The sequence below is a fragment of the Nicotiana tomentosiformis genome, chromosome 2 (assembly GCF_000390325.3).
Source record: "Nicotiana tomentosiformis chromosome 2, ASM39032v3, whole genome shotgun sequence".
Taxonomy (NCBI): Eukaryota; Viridiplantae; Streptophyta; class Magnoliopsida; order Solanales; family Solanaceae; genus Nicotiana; species Nicotiana tomentosiformis.
In genome coordinates, this window is record NC_090813.1 from 166962014 (window position 1) to 166989122 (window position 27109).

The 27109-nt window shown below is 36.8% G+C and overlaps 2 protein-coding genes across 2 annotated transcripts; both read left to right on the forward strand.

Moving 5' to 3' along the window:
* Positions 1 to 395: 395 nt before the first annotated feature.
* LOC138906026 (uncharacterized) lies at positions 396 to 923 on the forward strand. The gene has a single exon (XM_070194544.1). The coding sequence runs from the start codon at positions 396 to 398 to the stop codon at positions 921 to 923; it is 528 nt and encodes a 175-aa protein (XP_070050645.1).
* Positions 924 to 7155: 6232 nt separating this feature from the next.
* Positions 7156 to 9247, forward strand: LOC138906027 (uncharacterized). Its single transcript, XM_070194546.1, has 2 exons — positions 7156 to 8131; positions 8427 to 9247. Exons 1-2 carry the CDS (start codon positions 7156 to 7158, stop codon positions 9245 to 9247), a joined length of 1797 nt encoding a protein of 598 aa, XP_070050647.1.
* The last annotated feature ends 17862 nt before the right edge of the window (positions 9248 to 27109 follow it).

A 27109-nucleotide genomic window follows, 5' to 3' on the forward strand; every position in this document is an offset into this window, starting at 1 on the left:
GTAATCTGTGAACCCATTTTCAAGTTGCTGAAAAAGGATGCTGCCACAAAATGGACAAAAGAGTTCCAGAAAGCCTTCAATAAAATCAAAAAATATCTGTCGAATCCACTAGTGTTGGTTCCCCCGAACACGGGAAGCCATTATTACTATACTTGTAAGTCTTGGATAATGACTTCGGCTGTGTGTTGGGACAGCATGACGAAACTAGGAGAAAGTTCCAGGCCATCTACTACTTAAGTAAGAAGTTCACGCCATGCGAGGCCAAGTATACTTTAATAGAACACACTTGTTGAGCTTTGAGTTAGATTGCCCAGAAACTAAGGCATTATATGTCAACATACACTACGCATCTAATATCTAGCCTCGACCCGCTCAAGTACATCTTCTAGAAGCCGATGCCTACCAGAAAGCAAGCTAAATGGCAAATTCTCCTCAGCGAATTTGACATTGTGTACATAACTCAGAAGGCTATCAAAGGGAAAGATTTAGCCTACCACCTCGTAGAAAATTCGGTGGATGGGGATTACAAGCCACTTACTACGTATTTTCCCGATGAAGAAGTATTGTTTGCTGGAGAAGATATTGCAGAATCATACCCTGGATGGAGAATGTTTTTTGATAGAGCAGCAAACTTCAAAGGAGTAGGAATTGGGGTAGTCCTGATTTCAAAATTTGGACAACACTATCCAGCATCGGCAAAGATAAGATTCCCTTGTACCAATAATATTGTTGAATACGAAGCGTGCATCCTTGGGATCAGAATGGCAATCGACATGAACGTCAAAGAACTTTTGATCATAGGGGATTCCGATCTATGGATACACCAACTCCAAGGGGAATGGTCAACCAAGAATTTCAAGATACTTCTGTACCTGCACTACGTGAAGGAGCTATGCAAGAAGTTCACGAAGATTGAGTTCTAGCACGTCCCCAGGATTCAGAACGACTTCGCCAACGCCCTTGCAACCCTATCATCTATGATTCAGCATCCAAACAAGAACTACTTTGACCTTATCAAGGTACAGATCAGGGATCAACATTCTTATTGATTCCATGTAGATGGAGAACCAAATAGTAAACTATGGTATCACGACATCAGGAAATTCCTTGCAACCAGAGAATACCAGGAGAATGCTACTAATGGTCAAAAGAGAGCCCTCAGGAGGCTGGCAAACCACTCTTTCCTCAATGGGTAAGTCCTATACAAGAGGACCCAAGATTTAGGTTTGTTAAGATAGGTAGACGCTGCTAAGGCAACCAGACTGTTGGAGGAAATACATGCAGGAATATGTGGACCCCACATGAATGGGTTCACTTTAGCCAAGAAGATCTTGAGAGCTGGATACTTTTGGATGAATATGGAAAGTGACAGTATCCGCTACGTGCAGAAGTGTCACCAGTGCCAGATTCTGGGGATTTTATCCGGGTTCCGCCAAATGAGTTAAACGTAATAGGTTTACCCTGGCCGTTCACCACTTAGGTCATGGACATGATTGGACCTATAGAGCCTGCCGCATCAGACGGGGATCGCTTCATCTTGGTAGCTATTGACTATTTCACTAAATGGATCAAAGCGTCTACCTACAAGGCTGTCACAAAGAAAGTAGTGGCATATTTCATCTGGAACTACATCGTCTGCAGATTTGGAATATCGAAGTCTATCATCACTGACAATGCCGCTAACCTCAACAGTGACCTCATGAGAGAAATCTGCGAGAAGTTCAGAATCGTCCATCGCAATTCCACAGCCTAAAGACCACAAATGAATGGGGCAGTCGAGGAAGCCAACAAGAATATCAAGAGGATTCTATGGAAGATACTGGACAATCGCAGACAATGGAAAGAGAAACTATCTTTCACATTACTGGGTTATCGGAACACCATGAGAACGTCCACTAGGGCAACGCCGTACATGTTGGTATACGGAACTGAAGTTGTGATACCCGCAGAGGTCGAAATACCATCTTTAAGGGTCATTCAATATGCAAAATTGGATGACGTAGAATAGATACGGGTGAGACAAGAGCAACTCGTGCTCATCGACGAGAAAACAATGGATGCAGTATGCCATGGTCAGCTATATTAGAACAGGATGGCCAATTCATTTAACAAGAGAGTGAAGCCTCGCCAGTTAGCACCAGTGTAGTTGGTCTTGAAGAAAATCTTTCCCAACCAAGAGGAAGCCAAAGGAAAGTTTGCAACAAAGTAGCAAGGTCCTTACGTTCAGCGAGCACTGTCGGGTGGAGCTCTAATCTTGGCAAAAATGGATGGAAAAATCAACATGAAGCCCATCAACTCAGACGCAATCAAGAGATACTACATTTGAAGACAAATAGAGTTAGGTTTTGATGTAATAGAACTACGTTCAACCTGACTTCCCATAGAGGGATACGTAGGTAACCACGTAGGGTTTGGTCTCTCTCCCCCCTTTTCCTTTGTAATAGAAAACCAAATATCACTTTTGTATGTTGCTCTGGAACTACGCCGACTTGATTTTCCTAAAAAGGAATACGTAGGAAATCCTCATCGAATTCAGTCAACTTTTGTAATTGAACTACGTTCTGGACTGATTCCATTTAGATACGTAGGCAGTCTGAGTCAGACTCGGCCATTTTCGTTCTTAATCTCATCATTTTGCATCTATTGTAATTGAAATACGTCTTGACCTAATTCCATTTGGATACGTCAGCTGCCTGAGTCAGGCTCGGTCATCTTCATCATATTTTATCATAATCCACGAACTATATTCAGACCTGATTCTATTTTAGATATATAGGCAATCTGAAAGGGTTCAGTCATAACCTTAGGAAAATCTTTGTAATGCATTAGTTCGAATTAGGACGCAGTCGTAACAGCGAGTAGCCGTGTTGTCAGAAGCATCACGAAAGATCGACATCAATGGGATAAAGCTTTTAAGAAGAAACGTTCATGTGTGGAGAAATTTTCGTAACATGTCATAATCAGGAACAACGGCTTTGCCTTATAAAATAAAGTATTTTCAAAAAGTTTTCTAAAAATACAGTAATTTGTTCTACCTACCGAACTTTGCGACCCAACCATATCAAAGGCTGGGGAAAACCAACACTGTGGTTGACACAAACCAACATCCCCGCCCCCACTAAGAATTTGTCTTTGAGTGCAAGGTCAATAAGGAGCAAGGAAGCATTAAGACCGCATTGGGGCCAATGATGGATCCCCCACTTGCCTAAGATTATCTCTCTTTCTCCTTTACTTGAATTTTTCTCGTACAACTAGGGATAATCTTTGAATCCTTTGTAGGTACCTCGGAGTCAGACCGCTGATATGGGAAAAACCTATACATAGCAAACTGCCTGCTCAAACAATCGGAGCACCTTGTACAAATCGAATGCTGGCTTCATCAATGGAAGCCTTGTATATAGCAAACCTCCCGCTCAATGAATCGGAGCACCTTGTACAAATGAGCTGTCGGCTTCACCGATTGAGGTCCTGTATATAGCAAACCATCAGCTCAATCGATCGGAGCACTTTGTACAAATCAAACGTCGACTCGCCAATCGTAGCCTTGTACAAAGCAAACTGCACTTTCCTAACAAAATAATTTGCATCGCCACTCCCTCGCAACGGATGCCAGAATAGACAGTCGCGAACCTCGTCACCAACGTTCTGCCAATCAATGGCCGCAACTTAGCTTCGCAGTCATGTGTATCTCTTGGGCATGCTTTTATGTTCTTTGCTATTACTTTGAATGTTTTGACGTTTTGATCATGCACTTTTGGCATGATTACGGTTTTAATCAATCACTCCCAAGCAGAGATTAGTTTACATTTCAGTACAAAGCTCTCCCAACAAGTGGAGACGCACTCTACAAATCAATCTCTCCCAACAAGCAGAGACATTTCTCAGTGCAAAGTTCTCCCAAGAAGTTGAGACGCACTCAACAAATCAAGCTCTCCCAATAAGAGGAGATAATTTTCAAATGCTCCGACAACTGCGGAATGGTACACAACACGGCTAACAAATCGAGTCAAGATCAAGTATCCCATCATCCCGATTCCAAATAACGGCTCGCCGGTAGCCAAGAGTCATCAATCCTGCATCATTTACATCGCATTTTAATATATTACCCATTGCAATATATTGGTACGCGTGTATTTTATTTGTTTTGCAGGAACAAATATCGCAATGTGGAACTCTTTTCTACACAGTAGACCAAACTACAATACTATGAGGGACATTAAACCCATTAGTGGGCCAAGGATCCAAGTTCAAGCACAAAATGACTAGTGAAACTCAAATTTTTAAATCCTTCAAATCAACCCGCAAAATTCAAGCTATCATGAGTGCCCAATCTTCTGTCTCACCATATCGTCATAATACGATACTGGGGCAATCCTTGCAAGTATCGTTCCCTCAAAAAAAATCTTTACTCCAGAACTACATGAGGCCTGATCTTCGTTACGCTCGAGGTATGTAAGCAATTCAAAGCCAGACTTCGGCCCTAGTCTCTCCAAAATTCTTCCCAAAATCCTCCTAGAATCTTCCTTAACTCCCAATACTGCAGCTAATAATCTTCATGCCACTCCTGCAATGCATGCCTAAAGTCGGGACAAAACTGGTTTTGGTTCAATTTCTTTGCCCGAAAACTCCTTTATCATATTCGGTCAAAGAGGGGCAGTTGTTGACGGTCAATTTTGACCCTCCCTTTTAAAATAAAGTTATTTATACTTAATAATTACAATAAATATGTTGAAAGTAATTTCTACTAATAAATACCTATTTTTACAAATTACTTAATTATTAGTTTTGAAATTAACCACCTAGCATTAGTATTATGAAATTATAAATATACTTATTATTTTAATATTATTAAAATAACTTTTATACACATCACATAGGTCTTATAATTAATTTGATCAAATTGCTCCTTACTGTCTAGTTAATTAGACTACTATGTTAATAATTTGGAATTAATGCTTAAATAAAGTATTTATAAGCAATTAATTACAATAGTTAGCAATGTATATAATAATTATAATTTTACTACATTTATTAAAATTTATTTAATTGATTTAATCTATATATATATATATATATATATATATATATATATATATATATATATATATATATAAAATTGAGGGACACTAACCCAGTGATGTAGATCCTCTTTAACTAGAATACACATTTTTCTAATTTCTCTTTTTTTTTTTTTTTTACTTTTTTCATATTTCTGCCGTTTACGTTTAGGTGCAATATGCCTTCCGAGAAATGAAAGAGTGCGTCGTTTCAAAGTTAAAGCATATACATCCAACTTGGCTTTCTCTTCGTTTTCTAGTGCCAATTCTTCACTTTACTTCCTTTAGTCGCTGATTCAACCATCAATCCAGTCCATTTTGAAGGTAATCTACAATATGTTATTTTATTCATTGGCAATTATAGAATACATTACATAATTTATGTACTAGATTGTGCTGTAGATAATTGAAATCGGTCATTTTATAGAGTTCAAATATATTTTGAAACTTCATGAGTACAAGTCTCATCTTCGTATGAGGGAAAAAAAATAAAACAGTTTACTATATAGTACTTAATTATTTTTAATTTAGGATTTAACACAATTAGTTTTGCTTCCTTCTTTTCTTAAAGTATATTTTGTTAACTATTTTTTTTTTTTCTAATGTTCTGCTTTAAGAATTAGCGAAATGCATGAGAAACTACAGTTATATCTAAGTTTTAATGATGACAAGTGTACAAAACTAATACCTATCTACTTACATATGTACAAAACTAATACCTATCTCTTTTGACGGTAGGGAACAAGGCATCAACCGAAGGGCCTGATGCAAACTATCAAAAAGGCAAAAACTCAAATCAGACAAAGATCAAGAAGGAAGGACAAAAGAAATGGGAGACAAGTTGGGTGGAAAACACATCATAGTGGAAAACAATTGAAAGTTGTGCTTCTTGTCATCAAGCACTCCTTGATTATTTAAACTATCCCACCAACTAGAAACCATTTAACATGCGCTCATCTCTTCAAGAAAAGTATGAAGCATCTCAGCATGAAAACGGCATGGAACAGAGCACTCCATCATTTAACAAATTCCAGCTCATCTCTCTTGAAGAAATCAGAGACACCATGCTCTAATCCAACACCCATCTCTCTTTAAAGAATCAAGACACCTTGCTGGAATCAGACACAAACACACAACAATTCTTTCCTTTAAGGTCACTGGCGAACTCAAGGGAGCAAGCTGCGCAACTACAAACACTGTCTTCTAAGTCTCTCTAAGTCTAAGTACAAACACTGTATTCTTGAGTGTATAAGTATCATAAAAGATAGAAGGAGTTAGAACACAAAAGAGAGTTATGTCAACATCCAGAAATCATTATTGTTAAACATCGTTGGTGGTGAACGAGCAAAAATCATCATTATTGTAATTCTTTATCAAAGATCTAAAAAGAACCCTTGTGACCCAAGGGAAACTGGACATAAGTACCACACCGATACTAAACCAGTATAAAAATTATTGTGTCTTGTGTTGCCATCAAATTCATTGCATTCATCTCTATCTTATTTGTGTACTGCACAAAAGCTAGTCGACTAAGTGAAAACTTAGTCAACTAAGAAATTAATAGTCCACAATTCATCCTCCCCCCCCCCCGTACTTTCAACTAGTATCAGAGCAAGGCTCACAAACGTTTCTTAACAGCTAGTGAGAAAAAGATCACGGGATCAAACACACTCGTCGGTGTATTATTTCAAGAAGGAACCTCTCAAGTATGACCTCCATACTTCAACGGACAACATTTTTCTCATTGAAAAGTTTGCATGGAAACATACACTATGTCATATGACATCAAAGTTTAGCGTGTTATAAAAAAAGAAAATCTTCCAATTCCACCAAAGAAAGATGAAAATGATCAAATCATTTTATCAACTGATCCACTTGACTTGGATGATTACACTGATGAATAAGCTGTTGTTATAACTGTGAATGCCAAAGAAAAAAATCTACTGTATAATACCATCAGTGGAGAAGAGTATGAAAAGATTTCAAGCTGTGAAACTTCCAAGGAAATGTGGGATAAATTGAAAATCACATATGAGGGACCAACAAGGTAAAAGAAACAAGGATCAATCTTCTAGTTCGTGACTATGAGCTATTTCAAATGAAGGATGGAGAATCAGTGGAGGAAATATTCTCCAGGTTCACCAAAATACTTGGAGATCCAAAATCCTTTGGTAGACCAATAAAAAACGGAGAACAGGTCAGGAAAATCCTCAGAAGCCTACCCACAATCTGGCAGCCCAAAGTTATTGCTCTAGAATGTCAAGACCTTGGCAAAATATCCTATGATGAACATAGAGGTGATTTAATTGCCTTTGAGAAAACTCACTTGGACAGGCAAATTCAACAAGAAAAGAAAAAAGTAGTAGCTTTTAAAGCGACTGTGGCTGAACCAGAAAATGAAGAAGAAGAGGAAGAAGGAGAACATGATGAAAACATAGCCATGCTTTCTCAAGTTGTAGCTAGCATGATGAGGAAGAACAGATTCAGCAAAAGAGGGAAATCAAACTTCAGAAGAGGAAGGACAAACAATGAAAATGATAAAAATAATGGAAGATGTTATGAATGTGTAAAATATGGGCACATTCAAGCTGATTGTCCCATACTGAAGACAAAACTCAGCAGGAACTTTCAAAAGAAGAAGTCTTTTGGAGCATGTGATGAAGAAGAATCTGACATTGAAGAAATTGCAAATATGTGTTTCATGACCATAAAAGAAGATAGCAATGAGGACTCAGGTGAACTCCGTCTTATGGCAGACGAGGGAACTAGTGAGGTACATCTTCCTACTTGTCCTAACTGTTGTGAACTTCAAGAATTTGTTAATATTGCTCTTGCAGATATTGAAAGAATTCTAAATAAACTCAGAAAAATCCAAAGAGAAAAAAAGGACCGGGCCTTGAAGCTGGAAGTGTGTGAAATTGAACGTGACATGCTTCAAGAGGAAGTAAATGAACTTCAACTTCAATTGAATGGATTACAAAAATCCACTAGTCATAGTTCCATCAAGTCAAATTCGACCACTCCTTTTGACTATTTGATTAAAACTATAAACCTTCAGGCATGCTTTTATTGTGGTAAAAAAGGTCACAACACTAACCAATGCAGGAGCAGAATTAGAGAAGAAAAAGGCTCTGAAAATCCCAATAAACCGTCGTGTTTTTATTGTGGAAAGCGTGGTCACACTTCTAAATCCTCTAGTCAAGCTAACACTCAGAAATCTAACCATTCAGGACCCAAGCAAGCCTGGGTACCTAAAAACAAGTAGTCTTGTTTTGCAGGAATACCGCAAGAAGAATCGGAAAGGAAAATGGTATCTTGACAGCGCGCATTCCAGACATATGACTGGTGACAAATAATTATTCAAAACAGTCACTAAACTAAATGGAGGAACAATTACTTTTGGAGATAAATCAAAAGGAAATGTTATTGGAGTGGGAAAAGTTCCTCTTAGCTCAACATGCGATGTGGACGAAGTATACCTGGTTGATGAACTCGGTTACAATATTCTCAGTATCAGTCAACTATATGACAATGATTATGAGGTTCATTTTAAGAAACATGGTTGGTTTATAGAAGAGAAATTAGGTAAAGTTATTCTTTCAGGTAACAGAGACAAGAATGTCTACACCATCAGTAATATAGATAGTCATGGAAATCAAATTTGTCTTGCTTCTATGATCGATAACCCTTGGGTTTGGCATAGAAAGCTTGGACACGCTATCATGCATACTATCCAAAAACTCTCTAAACATGATCTTGTTATCGGTCTTCAAAAACTAGATTTTTCAAAAGATCATATTTGTGATACATGTCAGCTAGGAAAACAAACTCGCTCATCTTTCAAAATCAAAAACATTGTTTATACTACTAAACCACTTCAACTATTGCATATGGATTTGTTTGGTCCAACCAGAACTGCTAGTATAGGTAGTAGAAAATACGCTTTTGTTATTGTGGATGATTTTTCTCGATTTACGTGGTTTATTTTTCTAAGTCATAAAGATGAAGCCCTAAGAAATTTTGAAGTTTCTGTAAGAAGGTTCAACGTGAAAAGGAATACTACATTTCCACTATCAGAAGTGATCACGGAGGAGAATTTGAAAGCAGAGCCTTTGAAAACTTTTGCAATGACCAAGGAATCTCTCACAATTTCTCTTCACCAAGATCGCCTCAACAGAATGGAGTGGTAGAACGTAAAAATAGAACCTTACAGGACATGGCTAGAACCATGATTGTGGAAAACTCTCTACCTCACCACTTCTGGGCAGAAGCTGTAGGCACTCCATATCATATTATCAACAGATGTTTGATTCGGCCCATTCTTAAAAAGACTTCATATAAGCTATGGAATAGTAAGAAACCCAACATTAGTTATTTTCAATCTTTTTGGATGCAAATGCTTCATTCACAATAATGGAAAGGACAATATGGGCTAGTTTGATCCAAAAAGCGACGAAGGTATATTCCTTGGATACACTCTCTCAAGTAGAGCATATAAAGTTTACAATAAAAGAATTTTATGTATTGAAGAATCAATTCATGTTGTTTTTGTTGACACTAACCCTCACTCAAGGAATGAAAAACTTCCTGAAGATGAGGAAATTTCTATTGTTTCGAAATTTGTTGTTACAGGAAAGGACTGTCAAGAGGAGTCGACTGGTCAGCAAGATTAGTCAACTGAGGAACATAATGAAATCCAAAAACATTCTTCAACAGAACAGTCAACTATTGAGGAAAGGGAAACAACCACAACCATCCCAAATGAATGGAAAAGTGAACCTGGATATCCTCACAAATTCATTATCGGAAATCCACACTATGGAATCACTACCAGAAGATCTCAAAAGCTCAATTCCCACATGGCTCTAATTTCTCAACTTGAGCCAAAGAAAGTGGATGAAGCACTAAAACACGTTCACTGGGTCAAATCAATGAAGGATGAACTTGATCAATTTGAAAGAAATAAAGTATGGAAACTGGTTCTTAAACATTCAAATGCTTCTATTGTAGGAACAAAATGGGTTTACAGAAATAAGTTAAACGAATCCAGACTAGTGATGCAAAATAAAGCACGGCTTGTTGCTCAAGGTTATTCTCAGCAAGAGGGAATCGACTATGATGAAACATTCGCATCAGTAGCAAGACTGGAATCTATTCGAATATTACTTGCCTTTGCTGCTCATAAAGGATTCAAACTATTTCAAATGGATGTAAAAAGTGCTTTTCTAAATGGATACATCTCTGAAGAAGTCTATGTAAAGCAACCTCCTGGTTTTGTAAATGATACTCTCCCAGATCATGTATATAAGCTGAGAAAAGCTCTATACGGACTCAAGCAATCTCTCCGAGCCTGGTACGAAAGATTAAGCTCGTTCCTTCTAAATCAAGGCTTCAAACGAGGTAATATCGATACAACTCTGTTTATTAAGCACTCAATTTCAGGTAATCTTATTACTCAAATTTATGTTGACGATATTAATTTTGGAAGTCCTAACTCTGTTTTATGCAAAGAATTTGCTCATTCTATGAAAGGAGAATTCGAAATGAGCATGATGGGAGAGCTAATTTACTTTCTTGGACTACAAATCAAACAATCTCTCAAAGGGATCTTTATCAGTCAAACCAAGTACATCAAAGAACTTATAAAAAAGTTTGGCAACAACTATGCTTGACAAAGAATATCATGGAGAATGTGTTGTTGAAATTATGTACAGAGGAATGATTGGATCCTTATTATATCTCACTACTAGTTAACCAGATATAATGTTTAGTGTATGTAAATGTGCAAGGTTTCAGTCAACTCCAAAAGAATCTCATCTTACTATTGTTAAACGCATTATAAGATATCTTATTGGGACCTCTGAATTAGGATTATGGTATGCTCACTCTAAAAAATTTGTCTTGAAAGGCTTTTTAGATGCAGATTTTGCAGGTGATAAGATCGACAGGAAAAGTACCAGCGGCACATGCCAACTTTTGGGAAATGCACTAGTTTCCTGGCATAGCAAGAAACAAAATTGTGTTGCCTTATCAACAACTGAAGCAGAATATTTAGTTGTTGGAAGTTATTGTACACAAGTTCTTTGGATCATGCATCAACTTCTTGACTAAGATTTATCTCTTACCACAACTTCCATATTCTGTGATAATACTAGTGCTATTTGTTTGGCAAAATATTTCGTGCATCACCCCAGAGTAAAGCATATAGAAATCAAGCATCATTTTATTCGTGATCATGTTGCCAAAGGTGATATTGCATTAGAACTCATTAGTATTGAATCTTAACTTGCTGATATTTTTACAAAACCTCTTTTAGAAAAAAGATTTTATGTACTGCGAAAAAAGATTGGCATCATATGTGTTTTATAAAACAAATCTTCTATATACGATTAAAACACTTTACTTTTGTCTTATAAGCGTTAATTTTACTTTGATAAAAGTGTAATTATTACACCTCCATCAGTACCACCGAAACATCTCCTCAGAAGAGTCACTCCTTTCTGAATCCGTACGCTCCTTCAGCCAATGAAACTTTTCAGCCCTCCAAAGTCTAGATAAGAATCCTCCTACCCCATCTCACTTTTCATCCTCTCCAAAGAAATCCTCACCATGGTGAAAAGAAACCTCTCATCAGCCACTGCTACCAGACGAAGTAGAAGGGTTTGGAAAACCCTCAACCCTGAAGAGACTGTAGATTTGGAATCATCCATTGACTCAGACCCTCTCAGAACCGACAATGAAAGCACTAAGTCGTCTGAGGATCTTTCCATTAGCCAGAAAAAGGCAGGAAAGAGGCCCATGGAGCAAACCCCCAAAAAATCTTCATGCAAGAAAGGGAATGTGGAGAGTACTGAATTTGGCCCAGAGGACAAATTAATATTCTATGGACCAAATGAGAAATCAAGGTTTGAGTCCTATAAGTCGAAATCTATGTATTATGGACGCACTGTAAGTCTATCTTTTATGAAAAATCTGCATTGTGATGTGATTGTTGTTTTCGATTTTCAATGTCTTTCCTCTCTATTCGATACTATTAAGAGCTCCGTATATGAAGAGCCTGTGAGAATATTCTATGAAAATTTATTTGTGAATGATAAAGATAACTTGGAATCCATGGTTTTAGGCACTCGAATTGTTCTCGACTCTTATTAATTTGAGAAGCTTTTTTCTGCTAAGTTTAATGGGTATGAGTTTTTTGTGCAAAATTCTTGGCCAAAAGACTTTGAAGTTTCTTTAGAAGAAGCAAAAGCCTTTCTGTCTGAAAATCCTCCCGACGTTGGTTCCAAAAATCTAAAGTTTGAACACTGAGCTCTACTTCCTAGAACTGGGTCCCTTAGCACCTTATCCACTAGAGATATCTTTGTTCTCTACTGTCTTGTGAACAACAAAAGACTCAACTGGTTTGTATGGATTCGTCAATACATGCTTGAGAGTATCAGGGATATATCCTCTTCCGCTGCTTGTCTACCCTATGGCCTACCTATTTCACATATTCTTGGAGTTATGAAAGTTGACTTGACACCTTTCACACCCAAGCACATTACCAGTACCTATGATAAGACAGCCTTCTCTATGATGGGTTACACCTTAAATGATGATGGATGGGTTAAATGTGCCAAAGTTGAGAGTATCCCAGTACAGATTGAAGCTTCCACTGATCCACCAGAGTCTCAGTCAACTGCCTCTCAAAACTTTCAGCAGATTCAGCAATATCTAGACGGTGTAAGACTCATGCTTGTTGAGATGAAAGAACAGGTTAACAAAATCAGAGAAGTCACCAAGGAAACAGGTACAGATGTGCCAAGCTTAGGGTGGATATGGGAGCCACACGGAGACAAGAAATCAGGGCATTCAACTCCATGTCAGAAAAAATAGACAAGCTCGTCAAAGATGTTAAAACCTCCTATGAATCCTTCCGCACCAAAGTAATCAATACCCTCAAATACTTCCTAAGAAGAAATTAAGGCGTGATTGTGTGCGCTAAAAGCAATCTCCTGTGCTTGCTTTTATTTGAAAGATTTATTTTTGCATCTGTATGTATGAACTATCACTCTATACCTCTACTGAAGGCATTACTTATGCTGCCCCAACTAGTATGCATATTATGTGTATATTATTTTCCCATCTAGTGTGTCTATTATCTGAATGCATATTGTTATATATTGGGTTTGCACCTTTCTTTTTTTGATTGATGTCAAAGGGGGAGAACATGTATGGAAAAGTAAATCAACAACTCAGGGGGAGTAAGTAAATCAATAACTCAGGGGAAGTAAATTAACAACTCAGGGGGAGCAGTAATGAGTACAACTACTCTAAGGGAAGTATACCTTATTTACTCTCTCGTGGTTATCATCATAAAAAAGGAGGAGATTGTTATATCTAAGTTTCAATAATGACAAGTGTACAAAACTAATATCTGTCTACTTATAATTGTACAAAACTAATACCTATCTCATTTGACTATAGAGAACAAGGAATCAACCGAAGGTCCTGATACAAGCTATCAAAAAGGAAGAAACTCAAATCAAACAAAGATCAAGAAGGAAGGACAAAAGAAATGGGAGACAAGTTGGGTGGGAATCATATCATAGTGGGAAACAATTGGAAGTGGTGCTTCTTGTCATCAAGCACTCCTTGATTATTTAATCCACCCCACCAAATGAAAATATTTGACATGCGCTCATATCTTCAAGAAAAGTATGAAGCATCTCGGCATGGAAACGGTATGGAACAGAGCACTCCATGATTTAACAAATTCCAACCCATCTATCTTGAAGAAATCAGAGACACCATGCTCTAATCCAATACCCATCTCTCTAGAAAGAATCAAGATACCTTGCTGGAATCAGACACAAACACATAACAATACTTTCCTATAAGGTCACTGGCGAACTCAAGGGAGCAAGGTGCGCAACTACAAACATTGTCTTCTAAGTCTCTCTAAGTCTAAGTACAAACATTGTATTCTTGAGTCTACAAGTGTCATAAAAGATAGAAGGAGTTAGAACACAAAAGAGAGTTGTGTCAACATCCAGAAATCATTATTGCTAAACATCATTGGTGGTGAACGAGCCAAAACCATCACAGTTGTAATTCTTTATCAAAGATCTAAAAAAACCCGTGTGACCCAAGAAAAACTGAATGTAAGTACCACAATGGTACTGAACCGGTATAAAATCTGTTGTGTCTTGTGTTGCCATCAAATTCATTGCATTCATCTCTATTTTATCTATTTACTGCACGAAAGATAGTCGACTAAGTGAAAACTTAGTCAACTAAGAAATTAATAGTCTACAATTCACCCCTCTCCCCCCCCCCCCCGGACTTTCAAGTTTCAACTATTGTGAGGCAATAATCATATTTTTAATGATAGGATTTATACTATATTAGTTTTGGTTTCTTTTTCTTATTTTAAGTTTGTAACTAATTTTTCTCAACTTGAATGGTATGTAAATACTTTCTATTTTTTATTCCTTAATGTGTGTGTCATTTTCTTTAATATAATGCTGCACTTACTCAATAAAATAAACATCTCAATAAATTCATGTTTTGAATAATACAATATTTAATTTTTAACTTTAAATTGAGTTTATAAACAAAAGTTCAATTAAAAAAATAATATATATATATATATATATATATATATATATATATATATATATATACAGGTTCGCTTCAAGTTGAGAGAGAGAGAGAGAGTGTGTGTATTTGACTACTCCTGCATTTTTTGTCCCACAAGAATAATTGATGATTTGATTCAAATTTTAATTTCATTTACAATTATAGTTATTTATAAAATATGCATTTACAAAAGAGAATATAAGAGTTTGGGCTCTTGGGTTTCTCAATCATAATATTATATTCTCAATTTTATAGTTCTCTTATATACTAGAAATCTTTGTACCCTCCACGAACATTACTTCGTCACAAAAGTTTTCAAAATATGTTGCAATGACATGAGGCGGTAGTCTATCCTTACGATTATTTGATGCTAATACAAAAAAACTTTGTATTTCATTGATATGATTTCTTTTTCTAATATACAACTAATAAATTTAAATATTTTTATTTGAATCATTAGTAGCTTTAAAATTAAATTTATGCAATTTTAATTCTATTTTGTTTTTAATTTTTTTTTAATCTCCTTAAATCTTTCATAATTATATAAATAATTTTCTTGGTAATGTATAGTAATAAATTATATATAGAATTGCATAGAAGTATTTTCTCTAAATAAATTAATTAATGAACTAAGATGTGAATTAACCCAAATATGTATTGTTTAAAAGAGTTTTTTCTCATAGAAAAAAGGATGATACAACTTCATTATTTAGTCTGCTAATCTCGTTGTAAATTCACTAAATAAAATGTCGCGCGAAGCGCGAGCGATTCTACTAGTTTAATTATAAAAAGGATCAAAAGAGGCTAAAGGCAATAATCGCAATTCTCTATTAAAGATCTATTTGGCCATTCTTTAAATCATCTCCAGCCCAACACCCAAGCCCAATCCGCAAAAACCCAGTCCAAACAGTCTCTCTCTTTCGACTTTGGCAATCCATGCCATCACGATTGAGCCAATCACAGCATGCCACATCGCCTTTTCCATCCCCTCACAGAAGAAACACAACTGATCCGAGCCATCCATCCCATAGATCAACGGCTCTGAATTCCTTTTAATTTTAATAACCCCAGCAAGCTTAATGTTGGCCGTTGAAACCATAGAATCTAACGGCCCACAAACTTCGTCCATAAAACACATTTAGTCTCAAATTATCAGGACCGTTGATCTCAAAGATCAACGACCAAGTTTTGATCTCCTAAGTTTAACATAGAGACATCCCCCCAATCTCTCAAACCTTAGAATCATTTACTATTGACTCTGTCGCCTCTCTTTCCTTTTTCTCTCTAAACTATCTCGACCCACCATGAAGGAATCAACCACAGACCTTGCACAAATTTGTGCAAGGTCACAAATCTTGACCCAGAATCATTCCTTATGTTTCCCTATCCGTGATTCTCACCGTTGCTTTCCCATTTCGTCATAGAGATTCAAAATCTCGAGTCTTCTGACCCAAACACAAAGATGAAATCTCAAGTCCTCAGATTTTCTTATGCTGCGACCAAATTAGAGCATGCATGAGCTCCTCATGATGATTATTCTGAACCAGAGGTCAAATGCAATGACCTCTGGACCTCCGGTCTTTATCCGATGGATTCTTCACTTGTAATGCCTTTCGTGCACTCAGGTAAGAGTCTCATTCATTTTTTCCTTAGATTCAGTCTAATTCACTCTGATTTTGCTATGATTTTACCCTATATGCTATCATCATCGGCTCATCGTCATCTTCCACTATCATTTGGAATTTTGTTGAACCTTAGAGGCATTGAATGCCACTATAAAAGGAGCCTTCAATGCTCTCACCAAAAAGACCAGACCAGACCTAACACGAACACAAAAGCAACATTAGATTTCATAAAAAATTAGGTTTCTTTACTGATTTCTGGTTTTCTCTCTTTGTTTCTGAGTGCTTTCACTGATCAAGCTTGAAGCTTTGGGTCCTAAGTAATTAGAAAGAAATCTCTGTCTGGTCTGCTGCCCTAGAGAAGGTCAGTACACCTCCAACTTTTTCTCTTTTGATTGTTTATTCAAGTATCACGAACATGTTGTTATCTTTTTATTGATTGTGTTCATTTATGATGTTTTCCATTAGTAGGTAGATGTTATTTACAGTTCATGATAGTGTGCCATTAATTTTGTGGTCATTTGCCATACTTCTGAATATCTTCAATTAGTGTTGATCGAGTTTCTATGTGACCTTAATGACTTTCATTCTGATTTCAAATAGTCTACATGATTAAAGTTTCCTTAATGTACCTTAATGAATTCTCATGTTTGCCTAGACTTTATATTTTCTTTTAATGATTGTGTTGTGATCACTGTCTCTACCATACTATTTCCTGCATTCTATTGTTCTGTAGTCGAGATTGTTATTTGATAATTCTAATTAGGAGAAACCTGAAAGTTCATAGTTTAATCCTTCACCATTTACCAAAGCATAAGAAGTTTAAGTGTCTAAAGGATCTCTTTCCCTATATATGTGTTTGTTAGCTCTAAGAGCAGCATCTGAATCATTACTATGACAGTCTTATGTTTGAGTTTAATTGTTGATTGCATCTCTAGGTCTCTCTACATAAAACAGTCTCATTAAGGTGAACCTTTATAAACATCAGAAATCCTTCTGCATATATCATGTTATGATCAAGTGATCTTTTTTCATAAAAATAGGTTATAGCTCTGTTTGTTATAGTTAAATGATAGTTGTTTTCAAGCTGAGTATAACTTCCTCTTCTATAGATGTAAATATCAGTCTGTATAGCTGAGTTAAACCTGTTTGGTATAATACTTTCCTTATTTTTAATCCCCTTTATGACATTGCTGACTTGATCTCATAATAGGTGAAACTTACCGTGTTTTTAAAAAATAATAACCTCATTTGAAATATCTATAAGTAGTTGATTAAAATGTTATACCATTGTTTGTCTTCACGATTTCACATTCATGTACATTGTTTTGAAATTGCACTCAGTCCTCTCATTCCTGCTAATCTGAACTGAATCTGGTCTGTAAATCCGATGAGAAGCTCTTTATTGCTACTGTCTGGACATAATGGTTTGCTTAAGGTTAATACAATTATGAGAATGTGATCTTGTTGAACACCTTTAGGAATTCCATGTTTGAATCTGTTAACATGTAGTCATGCTAAGAGTTCAGATAATATTCTGGTATCTTTAATAACACCTGTGGAGTTTGCTAACTATGATTGTTTGTTTGAACCTTTATTGATGCTTTTAAAGAGTTCCAAGCCATATTGTTAACCTATGTGTGTGTGCTAGTAGTAAGATCTAGACTAACCAATCTATGATTAGTCTGCTAAGAGAGAGGCATTTGTATTGTTGCATATCTGAACTGTGTGCTCTTTTAGATGTGATCTCAAGTGTTTGGTTCTTTTGGAAGTAACATCATAGTATTGCTATCTCTATGTGTGTTTGGAATCTGACCTTCAGACTTGTTACTGTGTGTTTCATTTACTATGTCCTTATGTTATTCTGCCAAGAGAAAATATACTTCTGTTATAGGGGTATCATGGTAGTTGGTTTGCATTGAAAGAGCCTCATTTGCACTGAAACCTATGGAGAAAAATGATTCGTCTGTGGTTAATGGTATTTGGAGTAGCGTTTAACTCTAGGTTGGGCTGCTCTCCTCAGCACAAGCATTGCCCTGGGTCTTGAGACCTTTGGGAACTTTAAAGTGTCGGGGATTCAAAGGGGGCATCGATCTTGAGTGGAACTCTCTTCTTAGCCCTTAATTCATTGACATTTTTTATTCTCCTTGGGTTTAGTATTTAATGACAACGAAAGGTTTTCAATGTAAATTATTTACTATATACAACCACCATATTAGTATAAGTTCTCATGGTATTTGAGTATTGACAGTTTGCTATATTTTGTTCTAATCATTTTCTTATGTGTTTCGTGCATGGTTGAACATATAGAATGTGTATCTAATGACCTTCTCTTTCTTTTTTGAACATGTATCTTTGTTTAGGCCTGTTGGGTTCTTGAGGAACTCAGGCCCAAGTCCAGCATTGCTGAATCTTCTTGGAAATTCGAAGTCAGTTGTCACCTTTACTATTACTGTTGGGCCTTCCTCTTTGAGGCCCAAATACTAGAGTCCAATACTCTCATTTAAACTCCTTTATTATTTACTGCTTAGTTACCTTAGTTTTACTGCCTTGTCACACTTTGCTACATCCTTGTTGTTATTTTATCTCACATGTATAAAACAATTATATATTGGATTGAATGCTTTACTTTATATCTTAAGTCATATAAAACTTAGGCAAGCCTTACATAGGATTAAAATAAGTATTAGTTAGTAACCAAACCCACCTTGCTAACTGTAAGTTATTCTGCTGTGTTTTTCGCTAACGTTTCTTAAAGATTTGGAAGCCCAACGCTTAGCAAAGGACGATAGCCCTCTTTCAAAAAAGGAAAAAACCAAAACCAAATCGCAAGCTTTATCTTCAAAAGGGAAATCAATTCATTTCGAAAACATGAAGTGTTGTTGCCCAAAAGGATTTTCAAAAATGGTTTTCTTCAAGTCTAAAAATTCAAGGTACATTTTAGGCCTACTACCCATAGTACCCTCATATTATTAGAACAATATGCACCTCTATACTTGTCATGCCCCAAACCTAAAGAGGCATGGCCGACACCCGGTGCCATATTCAGCCCGAGCGTATTACTCTGTAACTATGAACTCTGGAGGGGTAACCCTCAAATTAGGCCAATGAGGCCATATTCCGAATCATCTGAAAATATCGACTCTCACATCTGAGGGGCAAACATACCCAAAAGCTCATATATATATATATATATATATATATATATATATATATATATATATATATATAACTTTGCAGGTTGTCGAGGCCTCCATGAACATCTACTAATATACAAACTATGCAGGACTTGTCTACGAGCCTCTAAAGATAGCTGAATTGTATCATGGTCAGGAAAGGGCCTCGACCTACCCATCAAACGTGTATATATAAAATGGACTCCAAGGTCTAGACCTGGTAATTCCAAGAAAGTGGAGCTTACCAACCGAGCTGATGTTTGACTCTGTCTACTAGAAAGGTATATCCAGCTGTCAATCAGGACCTGCAGGAAAGAAATACAGCGTCCCTAGCAAAAGGGACATCAGTACGAAAACATGTACCGAGTATGTAAGGCAGCAGAATAACTGAAAGCTTAAACTGAACTGATAATATAATACCTGAAAGTAACTGGGAATCAAAGATGATTTGAAAATATGCTTACCTGCTCATACTGACGCAACTCTCTCAATATATTAAGTAAAATAGTTGTCCGGCCCTATAAGGCTCGGTACATATAACTACTCTGCGGTAGTAGGCTCGCTCATAGGCGCTCGGCCATACTAGGCTCTGTATATCGGCCATTCGATGGCCGAGCGCCTATGAGCAAGCCCATAATGGCCGGTATACATAGCTTAGTATGGCCGAGCGCCTATGAGCGAGATATATGTATGTATATGCATACATATATCTCGCTCATAGGCGCTCGGCCATACTAGGCTCTGTATACCGGCCATTCTGGGCTCGCTCATAGGCGCTCCGCCACAGTAGGCTTGGTATATAACTTACTATCTGATCAAAGGTTGACCAATATGGGCCTGCCCACCGATTATAGCTTGATGGTGGTGAAAATACAGTAATATATATATATATATATATATATATATATATATATATATATATATAGAGAGAGAGAGAGAGAGAGAGAGACCCTCTGCTCTTTTGACTAGAAGAAGACAATACTTAACTGAATATAAAGTACCGATAAGGGAGAATACTATAACTTATGAGACTAGGATAATGTACATAAATTCAGAAGTACAAACTTCTCTTTATGTCTCATTATCAAATGCATGTAGTTACGAGATCATGCAAAAATGAAGGAAAGGTTTAGCCTTAACATACCTTATCACAATATGCCCAATAACCACGTTAAACTCGTCTCGTTGCACCTTAATCTACAACAACGATAACAATACTATCATCAAGTTATGGAAGGTACAACTATTGCACAACAAACGACAAGCTTATTTTATAATAAAACATGCAACATCTCCCCTATAATCTTTACTTCCTCCCAATTCGACATAACACTAACAACAACAAGAACACAATAATAATAACATGTATACATCATTTTTCAACCTTATATCCATCACAAAATACCACAAAATAGCCCACACACCCTAATCAGTTCATATACAAAACGACAACCCTAGAAGTATCAAACAACCCGAATATTTTACAATGAACGACCAGCCAACCACCCAGCCATTAGGTGGTGTTTCTACACACTGTTTCTCCTCCCAAACTCCATAAAAACAACAGCAAAAGAAACAACCCAACAGCAACACGAAACAGCCCACAAAACAGTCCCACAAGTTCAACAACTCAAAACTTGTTTTTCAGTTTACTAAAACACGTTTCGACTTGTCTTTTCTTTCTAATTGAACAACAAATCCAACAGTACATAATTAAGCCTCTTATCCTATAAACCCGCCATGAATTCAACTTAAAAATAAGTTCACAACCATCCAACAATGACGCAACAACAAACAACATACCACTCTTTCGAAACTCGCTAGGTCTAGTCTTTACGTTCGAGTTACAACTCGTACAAGCATAGATAATGGAAGGAGAAGCATAAATTTTTATCTTGGACTGGGTATAACCCACGAAACCTGTCTTTATTCATCCAAAATCAGTCCTCCAATGCAGCTACAAGAAGGAGAAAGAGAAACTAGCAAGTTGTCCGGGGTTTTCGCCAGTAGAATCACATCGTATCACCCGAAATTACCTAGGGTTTGTGTGGGACTTTTGGGCAGGATTTGCAGGGGTTCAATCTGATTTTATTGGTCTGAGAAATGAGTGAAATAAATGAGTTAATAAGTCCTTAAAATTCCCCTCTTGGCCGACTTTAGGAGATTTTAATTGAGGCCTCTCCTTTTGGCAAGTACTTGATGCACCTACCAGCCTGCGCGGTCTTACGAAAACGCGAATATCTCTCTAATCCAATGTTTTATCAATGAACGGTTTAATCCGTTTGAAACTAGACTCGTAGATCTTATATTTTTTAGGTAGATAGTCCCTTAATTCCAAGTACATTGGGAGAAATTCTCAGCTACATTTGACCTAAGGTTCAACATATTTATGAATGTAACTTGTGATGATCTTTGTCAACTTTTATTCCACAACTCGCTTGACTTCAAAACATAACACACGACTATCATAAGTCTAAAATAACTCATAACCTAAACCTCCTTATAATTTTGAGCACCCTTGTCACACCCCAAAAGTACATGTAATAACATTCTCAACTTGTCGACTTTCGACGTAACTTATTTTCTTCAATTCGTTTAGCTTCTAAGCCTTCCAACTCTTGGTACTTGCAGTCCATGATCTTAAATATTTGTAACCTCCAAGTTAGTATGATTAACTTACTTTATGTACTTTCAAAGATGATCTCTTTTCTGAGCTTACATCAATTGACTTATGACATACTCTCACGTATGCAAATATGGGGTGTAACATTATTCCCCCCTTTGGAACATTCGTCCTCTAATGTTGGCTGATACGCTTATCAGTCTCATAACCTATAGCTCTTACGAATACTTAAGTACTTTCCGTTCTTGACAACAAGGCAACTATTCTGTGAATAAATCCAAAGCCAAGTGCATTCCCCCCTTTAGGCCTCTTTCGCGAACCACGGCCTGTGGTCGGAATTATTCCAATCTCGTTACTGTGTCTACATTCTGTCATGCAGCCTGTACGACTCTCTCCCTGTATGTGCGCCTATACGACTCTTCTCTCCTTTTTCCTCCAGCTATTATCCAATCTCTAGGCCTCACCTTGTGAACATATACATAACTATGACATGGTGTCCCTCTAGGAATCTATAGGTGTACGGAAGTCCTTCGCTTGGCACTTTGTCGAACTTACAACTATTGCTATATATTCTTTCATAGCCTCAGTTATTTATCCTTATGGATTTACTATGTCTAGGTAGGTCAAACTATACCATAACACTTACTTTGATTTATTATTACCGAGGTCTGCTACCCAACTCCAAGTTACTCTCTCGATGTTTATCCTATATGCATAAATATAAGTCCTTTAATGTTTCCTCATTACTGTTCATCTTAAGAATGACAACTTAATCTCATCTCATACTTTGGAACTTTTATACATCTATTGTTGATTCACCTTAATGTTGATCTATAATCTATCACTGATAACTTGAAACCTCTTATGTAACACTATCAATAGGGCTCACGTCTCATCGGGGAACATTTGAAGTGATTAGCCTGATCCACCTAGGGGAGATACTATACTTCAATAACCGTATTTCATAGCATCCAAATGTGATTCATCTTATACGGGTATTCTAATCTTGTGCAATTCATGAAATCCCTTCTCTTTAAATCATTACTCAATCAAAGGCCTAAATGTCGTTCTCTTATCATTTATCACAATTACACTCTCATTCTACTACCAAGGCAGCATTCCATGTTTTCTATTTATACTGCTCACAAACTTTCTTTAAATTGCTAGTACCATAGATTTTCTTATGTTATTCAGGAACCTCAAGTGAGATATCACATCATCTCTAACTCTTCTTTACTCTCTTAAATATACCTCTTAGTACTTGGGAACCATAGGCTAGAAGATATGCAACTGACGACATCACTATCATTTCTGGATACTGAATCACGACGCTTCTAGACCTCTATCTAAAATCTGGACTATTCACAACCTTCTGCACTTAAGTATCTCATACCTTCTTTACCTTTAACTTTCTTATCTTTAAATCTTGCATTGTATCTTCTGTCTCTTTCATAACCTTCCTTCCACATAAGTGGAATTCACGTCCACACCATAAAGCTCCACTACGTACTTGCACCTCTGATGCATACACATTCTGACGGGAGCTTCATACTAACTTCTTATGAGTCTGTTACTCTTCTAACTGGATTTATTAAAGAATTGTTATAGAATATGGCCGTTGTACTATATCTCTTGTACCTATGATATTGAGTGATTCTGAAATATTCTAAATTATGATTTCTATAATTATCTGGATCTAATAATCAGACTCTTGATTTACTTAGCTGATGTAACTCTTTAGTTTCCTCTTCTCTCTCTGCCTTTAAGTAGGCTTAAGCTATCTTCCGATCTTTGGCTCAGGGTATTAGTTATTACTTTAGCCTTTCGTGGACACTAAGGAACATCCATGATATAACCTTCTAACAATTCAAGCCTTTGTCTGTGACGTGGGCTCAATTCTTGCTTTTAACTTATACTGGACTCTCCTATAGTTGTATGAATGGCAACATATATGCTGCATGGATAATACTCAGAATCTTAAGTTCGTTCATAACGTAACTAACTTTGGGTCTTTTATCGAATAATTTCTTTCGGGCATTCTCAACTTTCTTTAAATGTAAGAAATTACTTATCCTACTCTTTCTGGCACTTGTTACATGAATACTTAGGTTTATCTTATTTCCCACGCATGCTCAAATATTGTGCAACTCATATGATCATAAATATTACTTTTGATTTTTTTTAACTTCCCGTTTATTAGCCACGATAGGTGCCACTTTCTTATGGAGTGCATACAATATTATAGTGAGACTGTTGTTACAAGACCATTTCTTCTTCAGGTTACTATGCTTAGGTTGAATCCTTCTTCCTTATTTCCTCAAATACTCTTTTATTGTAGTACTTAGGGAAGACTCTCTGACTCTTGTAAAGATGCGAGCTTATTACATCATATACCCGATGGAATATTTGATATTCTTACTCACCTATAAATATCCTTAGTTACATACCTAAGTGCCTTGTTCTCATAGGGTTACTTCTGAATTTAATTTTTTTATTGTCTCTCCCGTGGCACTCTCTTTTATTTCTCTAACACCTATACACCTATACGACATCTATAACGACCTCAACTCCTATCCGAATATTTCTCAAGGATTACAATGTTGTATCTGTGAGATTGAATTCCCTATGCTGGGGTTCACTAGGTTTATCTTGCACGATCGGTTGATTTGTCTGTATCCTCTTGTCTAGCCATAGCTAGGCTCTTCTTGAATCAACTACTAACTACTCATTGGTCCATTCTCATATCTATTTTCCGCGTAATCTCTCTTGGGTTGTTTCCTTTGTCTTAACTAACCTCTCGTATTGGCTCCTTATGTATCAAGTGTTCATTCGCACTTATTTATCAATAACATCCTTGGAGGGAACCCTTACTGCATATCCCCGCCTTCGTGCTTACATAATGTTCTGGAGTCATAACATATCTGTAGGATATGAATAAATGCAATCTTATCCTTTTCGTCTTTTTACCACATTCTTCCTTTACTATTCCATAGTTACCTCTTCATCTTTGGCATATTTTCACATCTTCACTGACTCTTACACGCCTTGCGGTAACCCTTCTGTCCCAAGGATATCTAAATTCCTTTTGCACGAGGGTGACACCTAGTGTAACTAGCACACTTAGTCCCTTAAGCTTAACTCTACTCACAGTGCTTGCTTAATGACCTTTAAAGATTATTCTTCTATTGTCCATTCTATTTTTGCCGGAACACAGTCTCTAAAATTCTCATGATGTTTCCTATTATCAAATCCTTCGATCCCTAATTCATGTTCGATTTATCTTGTTTACTAGCCTATGTTGATTTCTATTACTCTGGGGGGTCTAACTTAGCCTTCTGGTAATTACGTTGGAGTCGCCAACTCATTTTCTCGAAATAAGAATATGACTTCATGGCTTATACTCTTTATTGTCTCAAGGTCTGTCACCTCTTGTCTTTCCCTTTACTTGACCATAGACTCTGTCATCCTACAATATTTTAATTTACCATTATCACCCATTTATCATACCTTACTCATCCTACAATATTCTCCTTCTAATATTTATGTCTATCACATTATTCTGAAAACTTCAAAAAACATTATTTCACTTTTAGCTCCCCTGGTTCAATCCACCATTTTGGGTTACTCTAACCCAAGTTGGATCCTGATATCCCATCTTTCTCTTAAACTATATATGATAGCTCCCATAGGGCATAACTGAGATTGGTGTGGCCAATTATACATGCCTCTATTTCTGTTGAATGTAACTTAGAATCCTTATATTTCTCTGCCTGAATTGGAAATTCGGATAATCTTCATTAACTGGGTACCTTGTACCCTTCTTCACCTTGCTTCTGTTACCTGTTAAAACTTATACTTTTACCTTCTGATACTCCCATGGCCTGCTATTAGTAGGGTATGTTAGATATTCCCGTCTTAGGGTCTCAAGTAGGAAATTTGCAAATCTGGTATGCATGATCTGATAGGGCCTCAATCTGGGCCACGTTGTCAAGAATTCTCTCTCTATTAGTGCCCTTACCTACTGCTGTATTAGCCCTCTGGCTAGCCGTAATTTATCTAATTGCAAGTATCTCTATATCATTAGAAACAAAAGTGCTGGCTCGAACTCTTATAACTCAGCTTTAAAGCACGATTTGGATTTGAAAGAAGGGTAACAAACTCCTAAACGCCTTGTAGATTCCTTTTTATATAATGTGGTGCACAACACAGCTATAAACAAGGCTCTACTGCATACGGCTTGTAGACTTTCTAGGATAGAACTGCTCTGATACCAAGTTTGTCACGCCCCAAACTTAAAGAGGTGTGGCCGGCACCCGGTGCCATATTCTGCCCGAGTGTACTACTCTATAACTGTAAACTCTGGAGGGGTAACCCTCAACTTAGGCCGATAAGTGTCACAACCCAATTTCTCCTATAGGCAGTGATGGTGCCCAACGTCGCCGCTAGGCAAGCCAATGATGAACTAATCATGTGATTGCTCTTTTTAATAAAGTTTCAAGTAGTTGAATTCCATTTATTAAGAAAATTAGGAGTAGAAAATTTAATAAAATTTAAAGGAAGGCTAATGAGTGAGCAAATGCAGTGAAATAAATACTCCAAAATTGCAAAGTCTACTAGTATATGTTCCAAGACCTGGTGCCACGAGTGCATGAGCAACTAGTATAATTTACAAAACTCTAAATACTGTCTTAAATAAAGAAGATAGAAAATAGATGCAAAAGAGAGACTCTAGGTGCTGCAGAACGGCTCCGAAAGTAGCTCACCACTAGGCCTCGGGGTAACAGGGGTGCGCGCGGATTTGACCGCCAGATACACCTGCCTCAGATCCTGCACGATTAGTGCAAAAGTGTAGCATGAGTACATAAACAACATGTACCTAGTAAGTATCTAGTCTAAACTTGAAGAAGTAATGACGAGGGGTCGACATAGACACTTACTATGGGGTAACAATAAAATACAGAAATTCTAAATAAGCATGGGTTATGTAAATAATAATAATAATAACTCAAT

Coding starts and splice junctions, on each gene's coding strand:
- LOC138906026 (XM_070194544.1), top strand. CDS start 396: ATGCCTACCAGAAAGCAAGCTAAATGGCAAATTCTCCTCAGCGAATTT.
- LOC138906027 (XM_070194546.1), top strand. CDS start 7,156: ATGAAGGATGGAGAATCAGTGGAGGAAATATTCTCCAGGTTCACCAAA. Junction 8,132..8,426: donor TCAGGCATGCTTTTATTGTG/GTAAAAAAGGTC, acceptor TATTCAAAACAG/TCACTAAACTAAATGGAGGA.